This window comes from Corapipo altera, unplaced genomic scaffold (genome assembly GCF_003945725.1).
Source record: "Corapipo altera isolate COAL_440 unplaced genomic scaffold, ASM394572v1 55, whole genome shotgun sequence".
Taxonomy (NCBI): domain Eukaryota; kingdom Metazoa; phylum Chordata; class Aves; order Passeriformes; family Pipridae; genus Corapipo; species Corapipo altera.
This window is the reverse complement of record NW_020884882.1, coordinates 15,528,561-15,544,669: the sequence shown is the minus strand read 5'-3', so window position 1 is coordinate 15,544,669 and position 16,109 is coordinate 15,528,561. Positions and strand designations below refer to the sequence as shown.

The 16,109-nt window shown below is 43.1% G+C and overlaps 1 protein-coding gene across 3 annotated transcripts in view; it reads right to left on the bottom strand.

Annotated features, from left to right (window-relative positions):
• The window catches only part of CNTN6 (contactin 6), a 133,216-nt gene that overhangs the window by 25,850 nt on the left and 91,257 nt on the right, over window positions 1–16,109 (bottom strand). For all 3 annotated transcript variants that reach the window (XM_027640734.1, XM_027640735.1, XM_027640736.1), the window contains 3 exons: window positions 13,418–13,554; window positions 9,322–9,451; window positions 8,152–8,302 (listed from right to left, as the gene is read on the bottom strand). In XM_027640734.1, coding sequence (XP_027496535.1) covers window positions 8,152–8,302; window positions 9,322–9,451; window positions 13,418–13,554 — 418 coding nt within the window. The remainder of the gene's footprint in view (window positions 1–8,151; window positions 8,303–9,321; window positions 9,452–13,417; window positions 13,555–16,109) is intronic.

Here is a 16,109-nt window from a genome sequence, read left to right as displayed (position 1 = left end):
CTGTGCAGGGCCAGGAGTTGGACTCTGATGATCCTTGTGGGTCCCTTCCAACTCAGGATATTGATTCTACATGAATCAATATCTCACTTTATATCTCATAAATCGTATATCACTCAACATACCCTGATCTGTTACTTCTAAATTATGTTTTGTTTGAAAATTTTGGCATCAAAATCTTTTCTTTGGTGCCTTTGCAGCACGTTTTCCATCCAACCCTGGTATTTTTGTATGCTACAGCAACATGCCCCAGAAGAGTTCAGCAGTAATGATGTGCATGGCAGGACAACTTGGACTGGAAGAGAAGCACAGAAGGTTGCATTCTCTCATTATTTTTTTGTGCAAGTTCCTAATTAGGAACCTTGATTCCCAGCCCGCTGAAGTCAATGGAAAAACTCCAAGGAGATTATCTGGCTTTGGATGAAGTCCTGAACATCAATCAGAACATGTGCACGAGGCAGGGACAGGACAGGAGCTCGAAGGGAGAGAGGGCACAGCACTGCCACTCACTGGGGTTGGGTTATTGCAGCTCCACGTGACATGGAAGAGTGACAGATTGCCTGGGACCCCTTGGCATGCAGGACAGCCCCTGGAAAGGCTCACCTTAGCAAGGTTCCCAGGATTAGTGGGAACAATTTAGAATTGTATTAGAGAGGTGGCAGGCAGAGGGGAGCTGTAACAAATCCAGTCTTGGGCAGGGTTTTGTTCTTTCTCACACGTAGAACATATGGTTAGTCTGCTGCCCCCATGCTCACACTCTCTCATGTGCTAAACTTGCTCTGAGTAGTCAGCAATAAACAAAGAAATTAGGTTTATTGGCTTGTTCCATTGTGAAACTCTCTAAGGAGTGAGAAGAGAAAGGCAAAGCCCTTTTCTCTTGCCTTCCACAGCACTGACACCCTCTGCCTGCTGCCTGCCAGTGTTTTGGGGGGTCAGGTACAATTGGGGGTCCCCTCCTACCTTCTTGTGTCTCTGCAGTGGGTTCACTTCAAATGCAAAGAGAATAAAAAGAGGGGGAAAACAAAGGGAAACAAGATAAAAGAGGAAAAATAAAATATTGTCTTTTTCTTCCCCTCGGCTGCGCTCATTCTTCCTTCTCCTCATGTCTCCCTCCTCACGTTTCTCTCACGTTTTCCATTCCTCTGCCTTCACCCCCAGCGTGGGGGAGAAGACAGAAATAACTGGAAATGTGGAAAAGAAGGGAAGACTGAAGGTATTTCAGGCCAGTCTGAGGTGTTTTCTACCAACTCTTTGGTTGTAGAACTTTTCTTATGCCAATCTCACTAGTTTTGCTGGATCACCAAATATTCCTGTGAGGGATGTTCCTCCTGTAGATTCAGTGACATTATTCCAAAGGAAGCACAGGCAGATGCCTACAAATGCCCAAACCAGAAAAACACCACTGCTGAGAGCAAATAAATACTCAATAAATACATTAGAGCTGCCTCACTGGTCTTTTGCACTGGTCTTTTTCTGAAATTGAGACCACTGTAATCTGAGCAGGGGATATTTTTAGCTAGAACACAAAATATTCCTTCTCAGGAATTCCCTCAGGAAGGGTGTAATGGTGGGGTTTGTCTGGTTAGAACCAAACATGCTGTAGATGAAAAACAACTCTAAACAGCAAGCTCAGGTTTTGTAGGAGCTTTAACATCTCAACATGGAAGTTCAGAGCAAGCCCTGAGAGCAGGCAGGCAAATCTGTGCTTTTGATTTCTGTCCATCTATTTGTCAGTAAGGAAAGGAGCTGAAGTGATTAATCAAATTTAGCAAATGTGGAATCAATTCCATTGGTTCCCTAAGCAAAAGCAGAGTTTCATCAAGAGATAAGCTTAATTTGCATTCCTGTTGACTTGCAGCAGTGGTGTCTGAGAGCTGGAATTGCTGTGATTGCTGGTGCCCACACTTCAAGTGCTCTATTTAAATACTAAAATAGGAAATGAAACTCTTTACAAGCACACAGACACTGATAAGACAGAAGGGTTAAGGCAGCTCCTCAAAGCTATGCAAAGCTGCTCGTGGTAGGAAAGCAAGAAGGATAAAAACAGAGATACACTTAATCCAGGCTTCAAAAACCAGACCTAAAAAATAAAATAATAGTCAAATTAATATCCCTTTGCTATTCACCTAGAAAGCTGGGAATAAAATGATAAGTGCTGGAATAGCATAAGAAAAATATATTTTATATAAAATCTGCTTCCAGCACACAAATATACAGAGTATTTTCTATGCACAAAGCACAGAATTTTATTTAGTTTTGGTGGCCAAATGTTTTGGTTTGTGGCACTAAACAGCCTGACAAGTAAAGCTTCTCTTTGCCTGTGCTGTTCATCAGTTTGCCTTCAATACAGGCAGAGGGTTTTTTCAGACATTGTGGATAAGTTTCATTCCCCCAGCTTTGCTCAGCTAAAACTTCGGTGTCTCATTTGAGATGGAGGCACCTGCCAAGGAAAAGTAAATAACTCCCTTAGGCTGCATATTGACTTCAGCTAAAGAGAAGTTAAGTGACATCAATCTCCTCCTTTGTTAGCAGACTAGTGCGAATTTTGGAATTTTCCATCCATTTTGTCTCGATTCCTCCCCAAGCAGAGGTGTTTTTTTTATTTATTTTGAAAGATAAGGGATATTGTGGAAGCTGAACCAACAGAACTGACATTCTGGTAATTGAAATGTTTCACTGGAGTTTGCTGGACTGCCCTGACACATTTCTGCTCAAATTGGCTCCAGCTGAAATGCTGTTTCACAGACAATATATTTTATATGTTGTATTTGATCAGTGGATTGAGGACTTTGCCTATTTACCAATAATTATAGAATCAATGGAATATTCTGAGCTGGAAGGGACCCACAAGGACCATCCAAGTCCAACCCCTGGCCCTGCACAGACACCCCAACAATCCCACCCTGTCCCTCAGAGCATTGTCCAAACCCTCCTGGAGCTCTGGCAGCCTTGGTGCTGTGCCCACTGCCCTGGGGAGCCTGGTCAGTGCCAACCACCCTCTGGGGGAAGAACCTTTTGCTGAGATCCAACCTGTCCCTGCACTGGCACAACTTCAGGTCCTGTCCCTGCTCACATGGAGCAGAGATCGGAGCTGCCCCTCCTGAGGAAGCTTGAGATCCCAATGAAATCCCCCCTCAGTCTCCTCTTTTCCAGTTTAAATTACCTTTATTTTTTTCACTCCCTATTTGTCTAATTCCACCCACAGAAACAAGGCAATTTTTCCCCAAAATAACAAAAAAGGTTGAAAGGTGTTAGAACTCTCCTGGTTTTAGAATCTGCCTGTGGACAGTGGAACAGAGGAAGGGAGGCAGGAGCCAAGAGAGCTCAGAAGGTGGCAGGAGAAAGGTCCTGCCCAGGTAGATCACAGGGCTGTGAACAGACCCAGCCCTTCAAGTAATAAAACCTGCTGTGTCCTTGTGTCTCCCCGGGAGCAGGAGAACCCCCTCTGAGCCTGAGGCTCCAAGGGGCAGCTCAAAGACTCAGCAATCACCAGATAATTCCCCCACCCAGTCCCACCATCTGCTCTCTCTGCAGAAGATTGGTTGCAGAATTCAATATTTTGCAGAGGGTTGTTGAAAGACAGCTTTTCATGGTGGTGCTCAATCATTCTGCCCTGCTGCCTTTGAGTGATGGCAGCAACTTGAGTGTAAAGCACCAAACCGAAGTGTGCCACAGCAAAGAGAATTCCCCACCTCGAGTAGCTTTATTTATGGCAGAGAATCCACAACCACCCCTCACAGAGATGGGACTGAACCGTGTCCTACAAGCAAATCTTGGAGTCAACAAGAATTGAGCAGATCTTATTGATTCCCTAAACATCCCTCTTGCCCGGTCCCCCCCAAAAAAACCAATTTAAATTATGAATATTTGCTTATTACTGGCCATTAATGCATGGAAAGTGCTGTATATGACTAATGCATTGCTCCAGCCCACCTCATTTCTCAGTTTTCCCTCAGCTGCCCTCATTTGAATTCCAAGTGAAGTGAATCACATATGTTTATGTGCATTCACTGCAGAGCTGGGGGAGCCCCAGCCCGTGCTGAGGGAATAGCACCTCTCCCTGGCAAAGCAAAACCGAGTCCAATTCCCATTTATCGAAATGCTTCAATCAAAAAGAGGTTTTGGTAAGATAACTTTTCCATGAGGCTCCTGATCCTGAATTCACTGAAGGCGCCAAGGCGGGCGTTCGGGATGAGAACAACGTCTAGACTGGAAAATTTGTTTTATTTAGTATATGAATTGTTCCCTTCTAGTCTTTCCTTCCCTCAGTGGACACCAGATGATAGAAGTGAGAAGAGAGATGAAAAAAAACTCCCTTTGCACACAGTGAGAATATGACACACATGAAAATAGCTGCTGTGTGTGTCAGACTCCTCGGGGAGGGAGTTGGGAGCACAAAGCTCGTTCTTTGTTGTGTTTCATTTCTGCACCGAGCTCAAACCCACAGCACAGGCCAGGAGAAGTCATTTATTCTGCAAAGGGCAAACAAATAGTTGTCCATTCGCTCACAAAACCCCATTGCTCAAGACTCTGATCCAAAGGAGGAGGTTAATTGCCCAAAAGAGCATCCGAAACTGTCCTGGTAGATGAGCCAGATGAGCTGATTGGGGGTCACGTGGAGAAGGAGCAGGTAAAACCAGCCAGGATTAGCCAACTGGGGCATTTCTTTCTGATCCCTGCAGCTGATAACCTTGAATTCCCTCTCTGAGGTGGCCAGCAGCATGGACCAGAGATAAATCCCATACTCAGAGATTAAACCATATCAGTAAGGGTGAAATGAAGCTATTTCTAAAAATTTGGAAGAATACTCAATGGAGAGGGTTGGGAACACTAAACAGATCTGGTACTGGTATATTCAGGCTTTGTTTCACTATCTAATATAAAAAATTATTTATTTTGGCCTTTTCTGAAGGACTTGCATGCTGCAAATGCAATAAAGTATTTTACAGTAAGCAGAGCAAACAAGCTGTTGAAAATCTGGGCAATGATGTGTTTGAGCTGCAGAGAAGATGCGAGAGACAAATGGGGCTGGAGGAAACTCCCAGTGCCCCAAAAAGGGGATTGAGGGCTGAGGACCTTCTCTGCTGGATCTGGCAAGAGATGCAGAAAATTGCACTTCAAGAAATTTTAAGCAGCTTCATAAGCTTAAAAATGACTCATTAAAAAAAAAAAAAAACCACACCTCTGAAGAAATCCAATGAAAACAGTATTTAATGGTGCTTTTGTTAATGTGGGTAATCTATTTTAGAGTTTCCTATTTAGCACTCTTCTCTTTACACACTTACCAACTAAATTTATTACAAAGCAGGGTTCTCTTGTCATATCAAGAGCTCAGTTGATCAGGGAGAGCAGTCACCACATATTCAGGACTATCAGGAATAAAATGTTATCATAAATGAAAGGGAGAAGGTGAAAAAGAAAGAATGTTCTTCCCCCTCTGGGTGGAATAGGTTGAGTTGCACTAGTTCTGTAACAAAAGATTGAATCTGTCTAAATGATTCCAAAGAAGTTCTGTGATCTGACTCATTTAGCAGTGTGTCCATCTCAGTTTGGCTGCCAGAGCTGGGAGGGATTGGTATTCCCTTTTTTAGCATCTATAACCCAACCAAATATTTAAAAAAGGTTACTAAAGCAGTCCAGAAAGATGATAATTGCTGGACAATAAAATGGGAGCAGAAATAAGCTGAGCTTCAGTTAAAATAGTTAATCTGTATGTGACATGACAGGGTTTAATCACATATATGGAGAAAGGCAGGGCAGGTTCCTTCTCTTTTTTATCACCAAAGACCAACTTAAATGGAGCACTTTAATTAGCCATGTATTTACAGCCACACCACTCCTTATTTCATTGTGGTTTCTGTCACAGATTTCTAGAATAACAGTGGAGAGATGATTTATTTCTCCTCCTTTTAAACCACAGCATTAGCTATTTTGTCATTTAATAATCAAAAAAAGCCTCATAAATTCCACTTTGCACCAGTGGCCACCCGGGTAATAATGTTTTGCACACAGAGAGCTTAAACACTGTCTCCCTTTGTAAATCCTGCTCCTGTTGTTTACTCCTGCAGAGCCACATGAGTATTCTGGGATGTTCAGAAATTACAGTGTGCTTAGAATTATTGTTAGGAAATTAATACAGAAGCACAAGTAAATACTGTGAGTAATGTGTAAATATTTTTTTATAAGTAAATCAGATGGGGAATATCAGAGTACTGGAACCTGAAGATCTAGGCTTAGTTCAACCTGTTGAATAGACCATACAGTCAAAATACAAATAAAGATTAGACTAAACACTACTTACAAAAATATTTTTCATCATGAGTAGTTAAAATGAAAATAAAGTTGCCACTTCTGAAAGGAGAAAAAGCACTGGGAAGTTTTCCATGCCCTTGGCATGGATTGATCACCCAAATTTTTCATTGCCAGTACCAAAGTAAAATTCTTCTCAGATTTGCACTTTCATAACTACTCCTCTGATTTACTTCTGTCTGCATTGTACATTACTGCAGCATACTATAAGTAAGATTTCTTTGTGTCACAGCTTTGGATAATCTTTTAGTGAATTATGATAATTTAAAGTCTTATGTGACCCAGAGTGACCTCCTTGAGCAACTGGTCCTGTGTGTAAAATGTGATGTTCAGCTCCCAGAGCTTTCTGAATTACTGACTGGGGTTTTCAAAGCCTGACAACAGGATGTGACAGAGCTTTGCTTTCATATTGGTGATCTGAAGGAGATGCTGAGAAGGCTCCTCAGCCATTCTCAGCAGTTCTGAGACACCCATTTCATCCATCTGCCTTCATTTGTATGTGGAAATATCCTCAGGGCTGTGTGTTGTGTGTAACATTCACAACTTCTGTCAGTAACCCACTCTCATTTTCATATTTTACCATTTATTTGACATTGTTTGTAATCATAGAACCAGGGAATATCCTGAGCTGGGAGGGACCCACAGGGATCATTGAGTCCAACTCCCGGCCCTGCACAGGACAACTCCATGTGCCTGAAAGCATTGTCCAAACACTCCTTGAAATATGATGATGTAGATGGTACTGGCAACTCAGAAATAAGCAGTTAGTCATCACTGAAGACCAGGTGACCCCAAACCAGTTGGTGAGGAGTGTACCAGTGTGCTGGGCCAGTGGCTAAGCCCAGCCTAAACGGGAGTGACAGAGCACAGCGGCCGATTTCGCTGTGGGTTATTGTACAACCTGTACAGCAGAGCAATTCTGCCACAGCCTGGGGGTATATTCTGCTTCCCTGAAGCCTCCACTGATGTCTCCCCCTGATGCCTTAAGACCCTTTAAGTTTTTTTGATTTTTCTAACTTTTATAAGCTTTATAAGTAATTATAGTAGAAGTAGATTTTAGAAGTAGCTGTATTATATCCCTCACCCTTTAGCACAGTAGTTTGTACATTCCCCTACCCCATCACCCCATTCTGTGTTCCCCATATCAATCCTACCCCTGAATTCCAGTAGAAAATGTTCACTCTTTTGTCAAGGCAAGGCCTCTTATGTTTGAGGACATCTAATCCTGGCCTGAACTGCAAGAGTACAGTCAAGAACTGGGTGACCGTGTACCCTTTATGCTCTGAAGAAGATGAAGATGATGAAGAGGTGGTCCTGAAAAGCACCCCAGATCCAATTCCCAGGGGGTGGGCCAGGGGTGGACCAGGGCAAAAGCTAGGGGGTGGAAACACTTGGGATTGGGCAGACACTCGTATAAATTGTAACACCTGTACACGGCCGGTATGTGCATCTTGTATTTCATGCCTAGGCACAAATTAAACCCTTCTCTTATCTCATCCTCAATTAAATTTCTTTGGAATTTTTTTTTCCTCAGCTCCTTTAGGCAACACCCCTCCCCAGCTCTGTGTGTGGGCACCCCCAGCCCTGCTGGCCTGGCAGTGTTGATGTGCTGCCAAACAGGAACGTGCGGATCGGATCGCGCGATTCCACACGCGGCTCCGCTCGGCCTTTGTTCTCCCCAGCTTTCCAGCCACACAACCCCGTGGCCACTGCTAAAGACAAACAGGCCTCTGGCATCAAAGTTTGCTGTCAACGAGCTGTCAAAAGCAATACCCGGCCAGCTGTGCTTCAGTGAAGTTTAAATGATGTTATTAAAGCAAACCCGGCGCTGGTTTGTGACGGTACCTTTTGTTCTGGTGCAGAACCTCTGAGCCCTTTCTCCAGGTGACCACAGCTCTGGGAGAAGCTCTGGGTTTACAACTGATTGTAACTTCACCTCCAACTTGAACGACAGACATTTTTTTCACGGGATTTTTGGAAAAATCGGGGGCTGCAGCTGAAAATGGAGAAAGAAGAAGAAAGAAGGGCAGAACAATATTCAGCTGATGAGGCACTAAATGAACTTGCTGAATTCTTCCCTTTGAATTACACAGCAGGTGAAGTCAATAATTCCTTTGCTTTTGAGGTTCCTGCAAAATACATACAAATCTACCATGGAAAATGTATTTAAGTAACAAAGAATTAAATTCATTGTGTCTTATTTAGTGGCTTTATTAATGCTGTTTCTAAACTAGAAACTGGTTGACAATCTTTCCTGAGGGTTATCTGGAGACTGGGAGAACAGGTCTGTGACGAAGAACGAGGTTCCTGAGCAGGGTAAACATCACACTCCTGATCCAGACACCTTTATTCATCTGCAGAGAATATTCCATTACAAACACAGCTTTACTGTGGCTTTCTTTTCACAAACATCCACTGCTTCCTGAAAATATGTTTATTTTCCCAGTAGTTTCTGTGAAAATTCACTCTTGGAGAAGGAGAAAACACAAGACCTGTGCAACAGTTGGTGCTCTTAAAGTCTGTATTTTACTGGTTTCACAATATTCGGCTGTTGAGTAAACTTTATATTTGGATATCTAGATCAGAATATTTTTATAAGAACAAATTCCATTTCATGTGCATCTCTGGCAAACATTAATGAGATTCCTTGTTACATGTTATTTCTTTATGTACATATTTGCCATATGCTCTTTGTTTATAGCTAAAACTACTTATTCCACTTCCTAAAATGACTTTTAAACCTGCAGAATAACTATTAATAACTCAAAATAAGCCAGAAACAGCATTCATTAAACTCGTGTGCATGTGATAAAAAAAGACCACACATGGATTAGATTCTTCCCCCAAAAGGGTCGTGAAATGAAACTAAAAAAACCCCACGTTTGCACGTGGCTGAAGAGCAAACAGCAAAGAAATATCAACAGGCTTGAGCTGCCAGGTGGAGTTTCATCTATTCTTAAATTCAGATTTTTTTTCACAGTGTCCTTTAGACTCATTTTAGTGACATTTACTCACCCATCACCCTCAGCTCAGCGCTGGCATAAATCGTATCGTGCTTGTTTTCTGCCACGCACTGATAGAGGCCAGAGTCTGACATATTCAGCACAGGGATGATAAGAGTCCCATTTTCTATTTGGATTCTCTCCTGACAAAAGAAAAAACAAGGCAAACACTGAGTGTACAAACCAAAGCTTTTTTTATTATCACAGTAATGCACCTGATGGCAATTCGGAAGCAGGAATGTTGTTTTCTTGGAAGCAACGTGGATGAATATGCCAGAAATATGATTTACACCTTGCTGTGTGATGGTGGGTGTGTTTTGAGCCCTCTCAGCTCTTCAAACTCTTCAAGAAATCCAGGCACACGTTGCAGTAATTGCTTTGGGCAGGTTTGCCCAGATGTTCCAGCTGTCCACGTGTTTTCCCTGCACTGCTGAGCTGTGAATCCAGGGTAGTGCTTCACCATGAAGATGACACAGAAGGAGCTACCTCAGGGCAGGCACAGCTGTTCCTCACTGGGAGTACCTTCTACAGGGCTCTCAACACTCCATCCCTGTCTGAGGGTGAAGCATCACCACCCCCCTCACCCACTAGATGAATCTGATAATGATGATCAGAGACGATCAAAAAAGCTCCACAGGAGACAGAGGTGCTCCAGTAATGGGGACATTTCAAATGTCTCCAGACCGAGGAGTCACGGAAGAATGAGCCACTGGAAAAGCTCTACTGGAAGCCAACACTTAAATTCCAATTAGAAACCCACAGGAAGCCCCTCAGGGCACAGGGAGAGCTTTCTCCTCAAAGCTTGAATTTCTAAGCACACCAACTTTCCTCGGTGCAATTCTGCTGAAATAGAGACAACTGCACAGTAGGTAAATTTGGAGCAGAGCTTGGAGTTTGCTGTATTAAAAGAAGTTTTATTTGCTCTACTTTGGAAAACAGAAGAAAGCCTGTTTCATGCTGCAATCATAACTTAAAGCTAAATATTTTGTGATTTTACAATTACTACCCTCTGGGGACAATAATAGTTCTGCTGCAAAGTGTAGCACTGAGAAAAAGAAAAAAAAACCAACATTCCCCAAAACAGATGACTTTGGAAAAAACCCACAGGGAGTATAAATTCCATCACCAACTGCAAGTCTGAACAACAGATATTACTGGTATGATTATGCTGCTCCTTCAGTCTGGCTCTCCTGCCTTGGAAGCAGGAGTGGAGAAGTACTGAGTACATTTTTAGAGTACACAGTGCAGTCTCTGATGGGCAGCTCCAAGCATCTCAAATGTATTTGTGAACTGCTAAACTTATGTCATAGAATCCCAGAATGGTTTGGGGTCGGAAGGGACCTTAAAGATTGCCCAGTTCCACCCCCTTCCACCAGACCAGGTTGCTCCAACCTGTACTTGGACACTTCCAGGGATGGGGCAGCCACAGCTTCTCTGGGCAACCTGTGCCAGGGCCTCCCCACCCTCACAGGGAACAATTTCTTCCCAACATCCCAGCTACCCCTGCTCTCTGTCAGTGTGAAGCCATTCCCCTTGTCCTGTCCCTCCATCCCTTGTAAACAGTCTCTCCCCATGTTCCTTGTAGCCCTTTCAGGTCCTGCAAGGCCACAATCAGGTCACCCCAAAGCTGCTCTTCTCCAGGCTGAACAATCCCAGCTCTCCCAGCCTTTCCTCCCAGCAGAGCTGCTCCAGCCCTGGGATCCTCTTGGTGCCTCCTCTGGACTCTCTCCAGCAGCTCCATGTCCTTCCTGTGCTGTTCCCCAGGGCTGGAGCAGCTCTGCAGGGAGGTCTTGCCTGAAGGGGCAGAGGGGTAGAATCTCCCCCTGCCCACACTGGGGGATCAGCCCAGGGCACAGGGTGAGGGTTCTGGGCTGGGTCACCTCCAGCCTCTCACCCACCAACACCCCCAAGTCCTTCTCCCCAGTGCTGCTCTCATCTATTCACCCCCCAGCTCGCTGAGCTGCCCCAGACATGGCAGTTCCACAACCTGCTGGGGGAACTCCTCTGCCTCCTGCAGAGTGGGAAATGCCACATGTTGAGCCCTGGAGCTCTATTTTCCAACACTCCAGCTTTTTCTTGGAGGCCTCCCAGCCACGAGGTGACCCGGCCCAACCTTGTTTAGCTTGGAAATGGGATGAGAGCACAGCCTGGGGCTGCGTGGCTGCTGTGTGGCAAACTAATTAACAACATTACATTACTTAGCCACTGATAATGGTTTTTTTTGAGCCTCTCACTCCAGATATCTTCTGCACACTTAGTTTTACCTCCAGGCTGTTTGTTATCCTCTCCATGCATTCTATTTTTACAAACATCCTTTGAATATAAACCCCCCTCTGAAGCAACACTAGTGTTCCACACATATCCCAAATTCCCCACTGTTCTCTGCAGGCTCTTTTGAGCTGTGCATTCAAAGGGAAGAATAAAGCACCCCGTGTACACAAGCAGGAATAATGCTGGGATGACCAGGGAGGTGGTGGGGTAGAAAGGTTTGACAAAGAGTGAAAAATATGCTCAGAACCAGCCCCAAGGTGCAAAGCATCTGGAGTTATTCTTCCTGTGAGGATTCCAACAAGCAGGTGCTGTGACAAACTGAATATTTTATTACACCTCTCTTGTCCTTTCACCTCCAAACTGTCCATTTTTGTCCACTGAGCAATAACATCCAGCATTTTGTTGCCTGAAGTATTGCATTTACAGCACACTGTAAGTACTGGGAAAATGTTGCCTGAAAATGTGTCCATAGAACATTTTATTCTCCTTTATTGAAGCAATGCAATTGAAGAGTGACAGATTCTAAATATTGCTCCCTTTAAAGAGAGAGAAACTGGAGAATTTTGCCTAGGCAGGGGTGACAATGAGCAGAGTGTCACCCAGGAAATCCTGGCTGTTTTCCTCAGATGAAGGATGGGTCCATTTAGGACTAATCCATGGAAAGTTGAACCCCACTCCAGCTTTTTCAAATAATTACTGCTAAATCCAATGAGTGCTGGTTCTGCCACCCAGCAGGTGCTAATTTGTCCCATATGTTTTGGAAATTATTCTGTACCTGTTCTTGCTAAACAGAAATTAATCACAATATTGGTTTTTTCCAACCAGGTAAAAATGCATCACAGATGAGTCCTGCCATTCTGTGCCCAAGAGATGCTGGATGGATGTTTAATAAAGAAGGGAAAACTTGGCCTCACAAAGTGCAAACCCAGCAATTGTCACAAAAGTCAGTCTCCAGGAGGTTGCCAACAACTGAGGGCTGGAGGATGGATGTGCCAAAGCTTGGCCACCACAGAAATAGAATTATTGTGCCTGGAAGCTGGGCTCTCAAAGACCTGGCTAATTAAGGATCTGATCTTGTTTCTGAAGCGTTTTGAGCTCCAATTGACTTCCCCTCTCCTTCCACACTCCCACCACTTCACTAATTCCCTTTCCACTTAGTCCTTGGTTTGCTTTGAAGAGAGATTTTGCACTTATTCATCTTTTCATTATGACTTTATATGGCTTTCTTTAGTCTATTGTCCCTCTACCCGGCACCAGAAAATACTACCCTCAATATTCACTGATTTTCAGAGCTGACTGATTAATTAAGTTTGGGGATTAGCACAGCATGGGAGCAGCCATACTGCAGGGGACCAAAGGTCCACCCAGCTACAGACTCAGAACAGAAACAGAAGAAAAGTGCAATTTAATGCTGATCATTTTGCAATTCCAGCTCTGAAAAGCTCTTCCAGTCCGTTGGCATCCTCCCAGTTCCCCAATTTACAGATTAAGTCTACAAATGTATTTAGTGTTTCTTCAGCCCTTCTTTCAGCAATTATAATTGATATTTTTAACCTACTGCCATATCTTGGAGCAATTAGATGCTCTGTAAGATAAATTACACTAAGAAATTGTTGTTTCTATCTAAACTACATCATACATTTGCCACAAAGATGAACTTTGAGAATCAAGGCTTTATGTTACAAAGAGTTTGTGCTATTACATTTATTTTGATATATTAATCCTCACCTACTTTTTGAAACTAAATTAATGTACTGTGAAATGAATTTTGTGACTAAATCATGAAAAAAATGGCAAAAATATGAGGAAAAAAACCAAGAAGACAAGAGGAACCTTACCTCTGACACCAGGGGCTGGCCATTTTTTAACCAACTGTAGGAAGGGTTTGGTTTTCCTTTTGCCTTACATTCCCAATATAAACTGTCATAGAGAGACAGAAAGGCATTTTGGATTTTTTTATCCCATTCAGGGGGTGCTGAAAAGAATATGCAAATCATTTTAAGCAGGAGAAAAGTGATTTTGCTTGAGGTATGTTGCCATTAATTAATGAACTGAGCAAGGCTAATTAATACCTGTCCAACACATTCTCATTATGCTACAAATGAATTCTGCACAATTCCCTGGCATTAAATTTTGGGATAAGCTTGGGAAACTGTTAGAAGTGAAGTGACCAGGGAGAAGGGAGTTTAGTTAAGATATTACCCATTTTTATGACCAAAATTTACAGAAACAGTGCTTTTAGATGTCTGAAATTCAAGATATTCTTGAGGTTCCTAATTTCTGAAAAACAAACTTTCTCTAAATGCACTTGAATATTTGCACCAGGAATATATCAAAATCTTTGGTCAGTAGGTAATAAAATCATAGATTGTAAAAATTACCTCCCTGTCTTGCCCACACACCTGAGACAGTGGGCTCAGAGCTTGAGTTCTCAGGTCATAATTTACACCACAGATACTACACAGAGGAATTACGGCTACTCAGAGTAGAAAAACCCCTCCTGGACACTCGAGGAACACTGACATCAATCCACTACAGCATAAAAGGAATCACATCCCAGCTCTGTAAACACCTGAGAGCCCAGGACTGAGCTGAGCAGGGATGATCTCGAGGCAGGCTGACATTTAGAAGAGTTGTCGAGATAAAGGGGAATATGAGAGCCATGGAGAGTAATTAATATCCACCTAAATTTAGGGTAGATCAAAGCCATGGGGAGGGAGGTGCATCCCTCTGCCTCTGGCACAAGTGGCTGGTGTCTTAACATGCCATGGAACATTTCTGGTTAGGTTATATAAATAAATAAATAAATAAATATTAATATATAAATATATAAATATAAACAGACATACTTGTTGTTCTTACACAGAATAGTTTAATATTAGGAGGAGAATTATTCTCCCTTGTGAGCAGCAGAACCAGCTTCCCTCTGGAGCTTGGATCTGGGAGGAGCTCGTGACTCTACCCCACAAAGCACCTTGAGATGTCCAAGCCCAGGTTAATGCACTTCCAGTGAGCTGCTTCCCAGAGTGGGAAAGTATCTGGAAGAGGATCCCAGAATGGATTGGGTGGGAAGGACCTTAAAGATCATCCAGTCCCATCCCCTGCCAAGGGCAGGGACACTTTCCACTGGACCAGGTTGCTCCAACCTGGCCTTGGACAATTCCAGGGATCCAGGGGCAGCCACAGCTTCTCTGGGATCCTGTGCCAGGGCCTTCCCACCCTCCCAGGGCAGAATTCCTTCCCAATATCCCATCTAACCCTGCCCTCTGGCAGTTTGAAGCCATTTTTCCTTGTCCTGTCTCTCCACCCCTTGTCCCAAGTCCCTCTCCAGTTCTCTTTTTGCCCCTTTAGGTACTGGAAGGTTTTATAAGGTACTATAAAGGCAGGGCTCGCCATGCCTAACAATAATTTTAATTACTTGTCTTTTTTATTGCTCTCAGAGCCCAAAGCACAGACTGGAGGCATCACATATGAACCAGCAGAAAGTGTCCAGGAAAGGAACTCAATTTTTGGAGACAAGCTGCCTATGGAGGAAAAACACCCCAGCAGAGAAATGAAATCAATTATGTAGATAACACACCAGGACACTCCTAAAAGGACAAAAAAAAAAATCTCGTGTAAAAGCTTCATGAGCCCTGTTTATATATTTCCTAATGAGCAGCTATTAATTAATGTAGAAAGCACATTTAATAAGCACATTGTTTTAGATTGAATTAACTGATCATAATTTTGTAATTGCCTGTGCTGTTCTCAATCACGTCCAGGTAATCCACTGAACTTCATTTTAATGGAACTGCTTGATGGGTGTTGGGAAAAAATTGGTGTGCAATGAGAGCAAAAATAACCCCTTAAAAGCCAAGAAATAATTAAATATTCACACAAGCAGCAGACTGTTCTATTCCTGGCATATATCTTGATATTAGCCATGGCTGCAGGAGGCTGGTGGCTTATCAGCAAAGCTGCATCTCTTCATTAAAAGAGATTTACTTTATAAAAAAAAAATAAAAAGAAAAATACTTGCCAAAGTCTTCTCAATGGATGTTAATTGTAGGCTCAGTCTCTCTTTCTGTGATTTTTCCTACTTCTGTTATGTTTAATTTTTTTTTTCCTTTTCCTTTGAAAGATTTATGAGGTAAAGGCAAAAAAAAAAAAATCTCTCCTCTTATTGCTGTCAAAATATGTTGCTTTCCCTGGGTATTAACAATGGGACTAAAGAACATATAATTCACCTTGGCTCTGAGGGAGCAGCACGTGGGACTGTGAGCACAGGAAATTATTGCACGTGGGAAGTGAAAAGGGGAGGGGGAACAGACTGCCAGGAATATTATTCTCTACTTTTGAAGGGAGAACTCTTTCCCAGATCTATTGTTCTCTACTTTTAGCCAGCAGGAAGGAGAGGGAGGAATGGATTGGGTTTCTTCTGCTTTACCCTCATCTGTTTATGGAGCTGATCTCCAATAGGAGGTGAAATGACCTTCCACTGCCATGGATAAAATTCCTGAATTCTCCCCTGATCTGCATCTGGGGTAG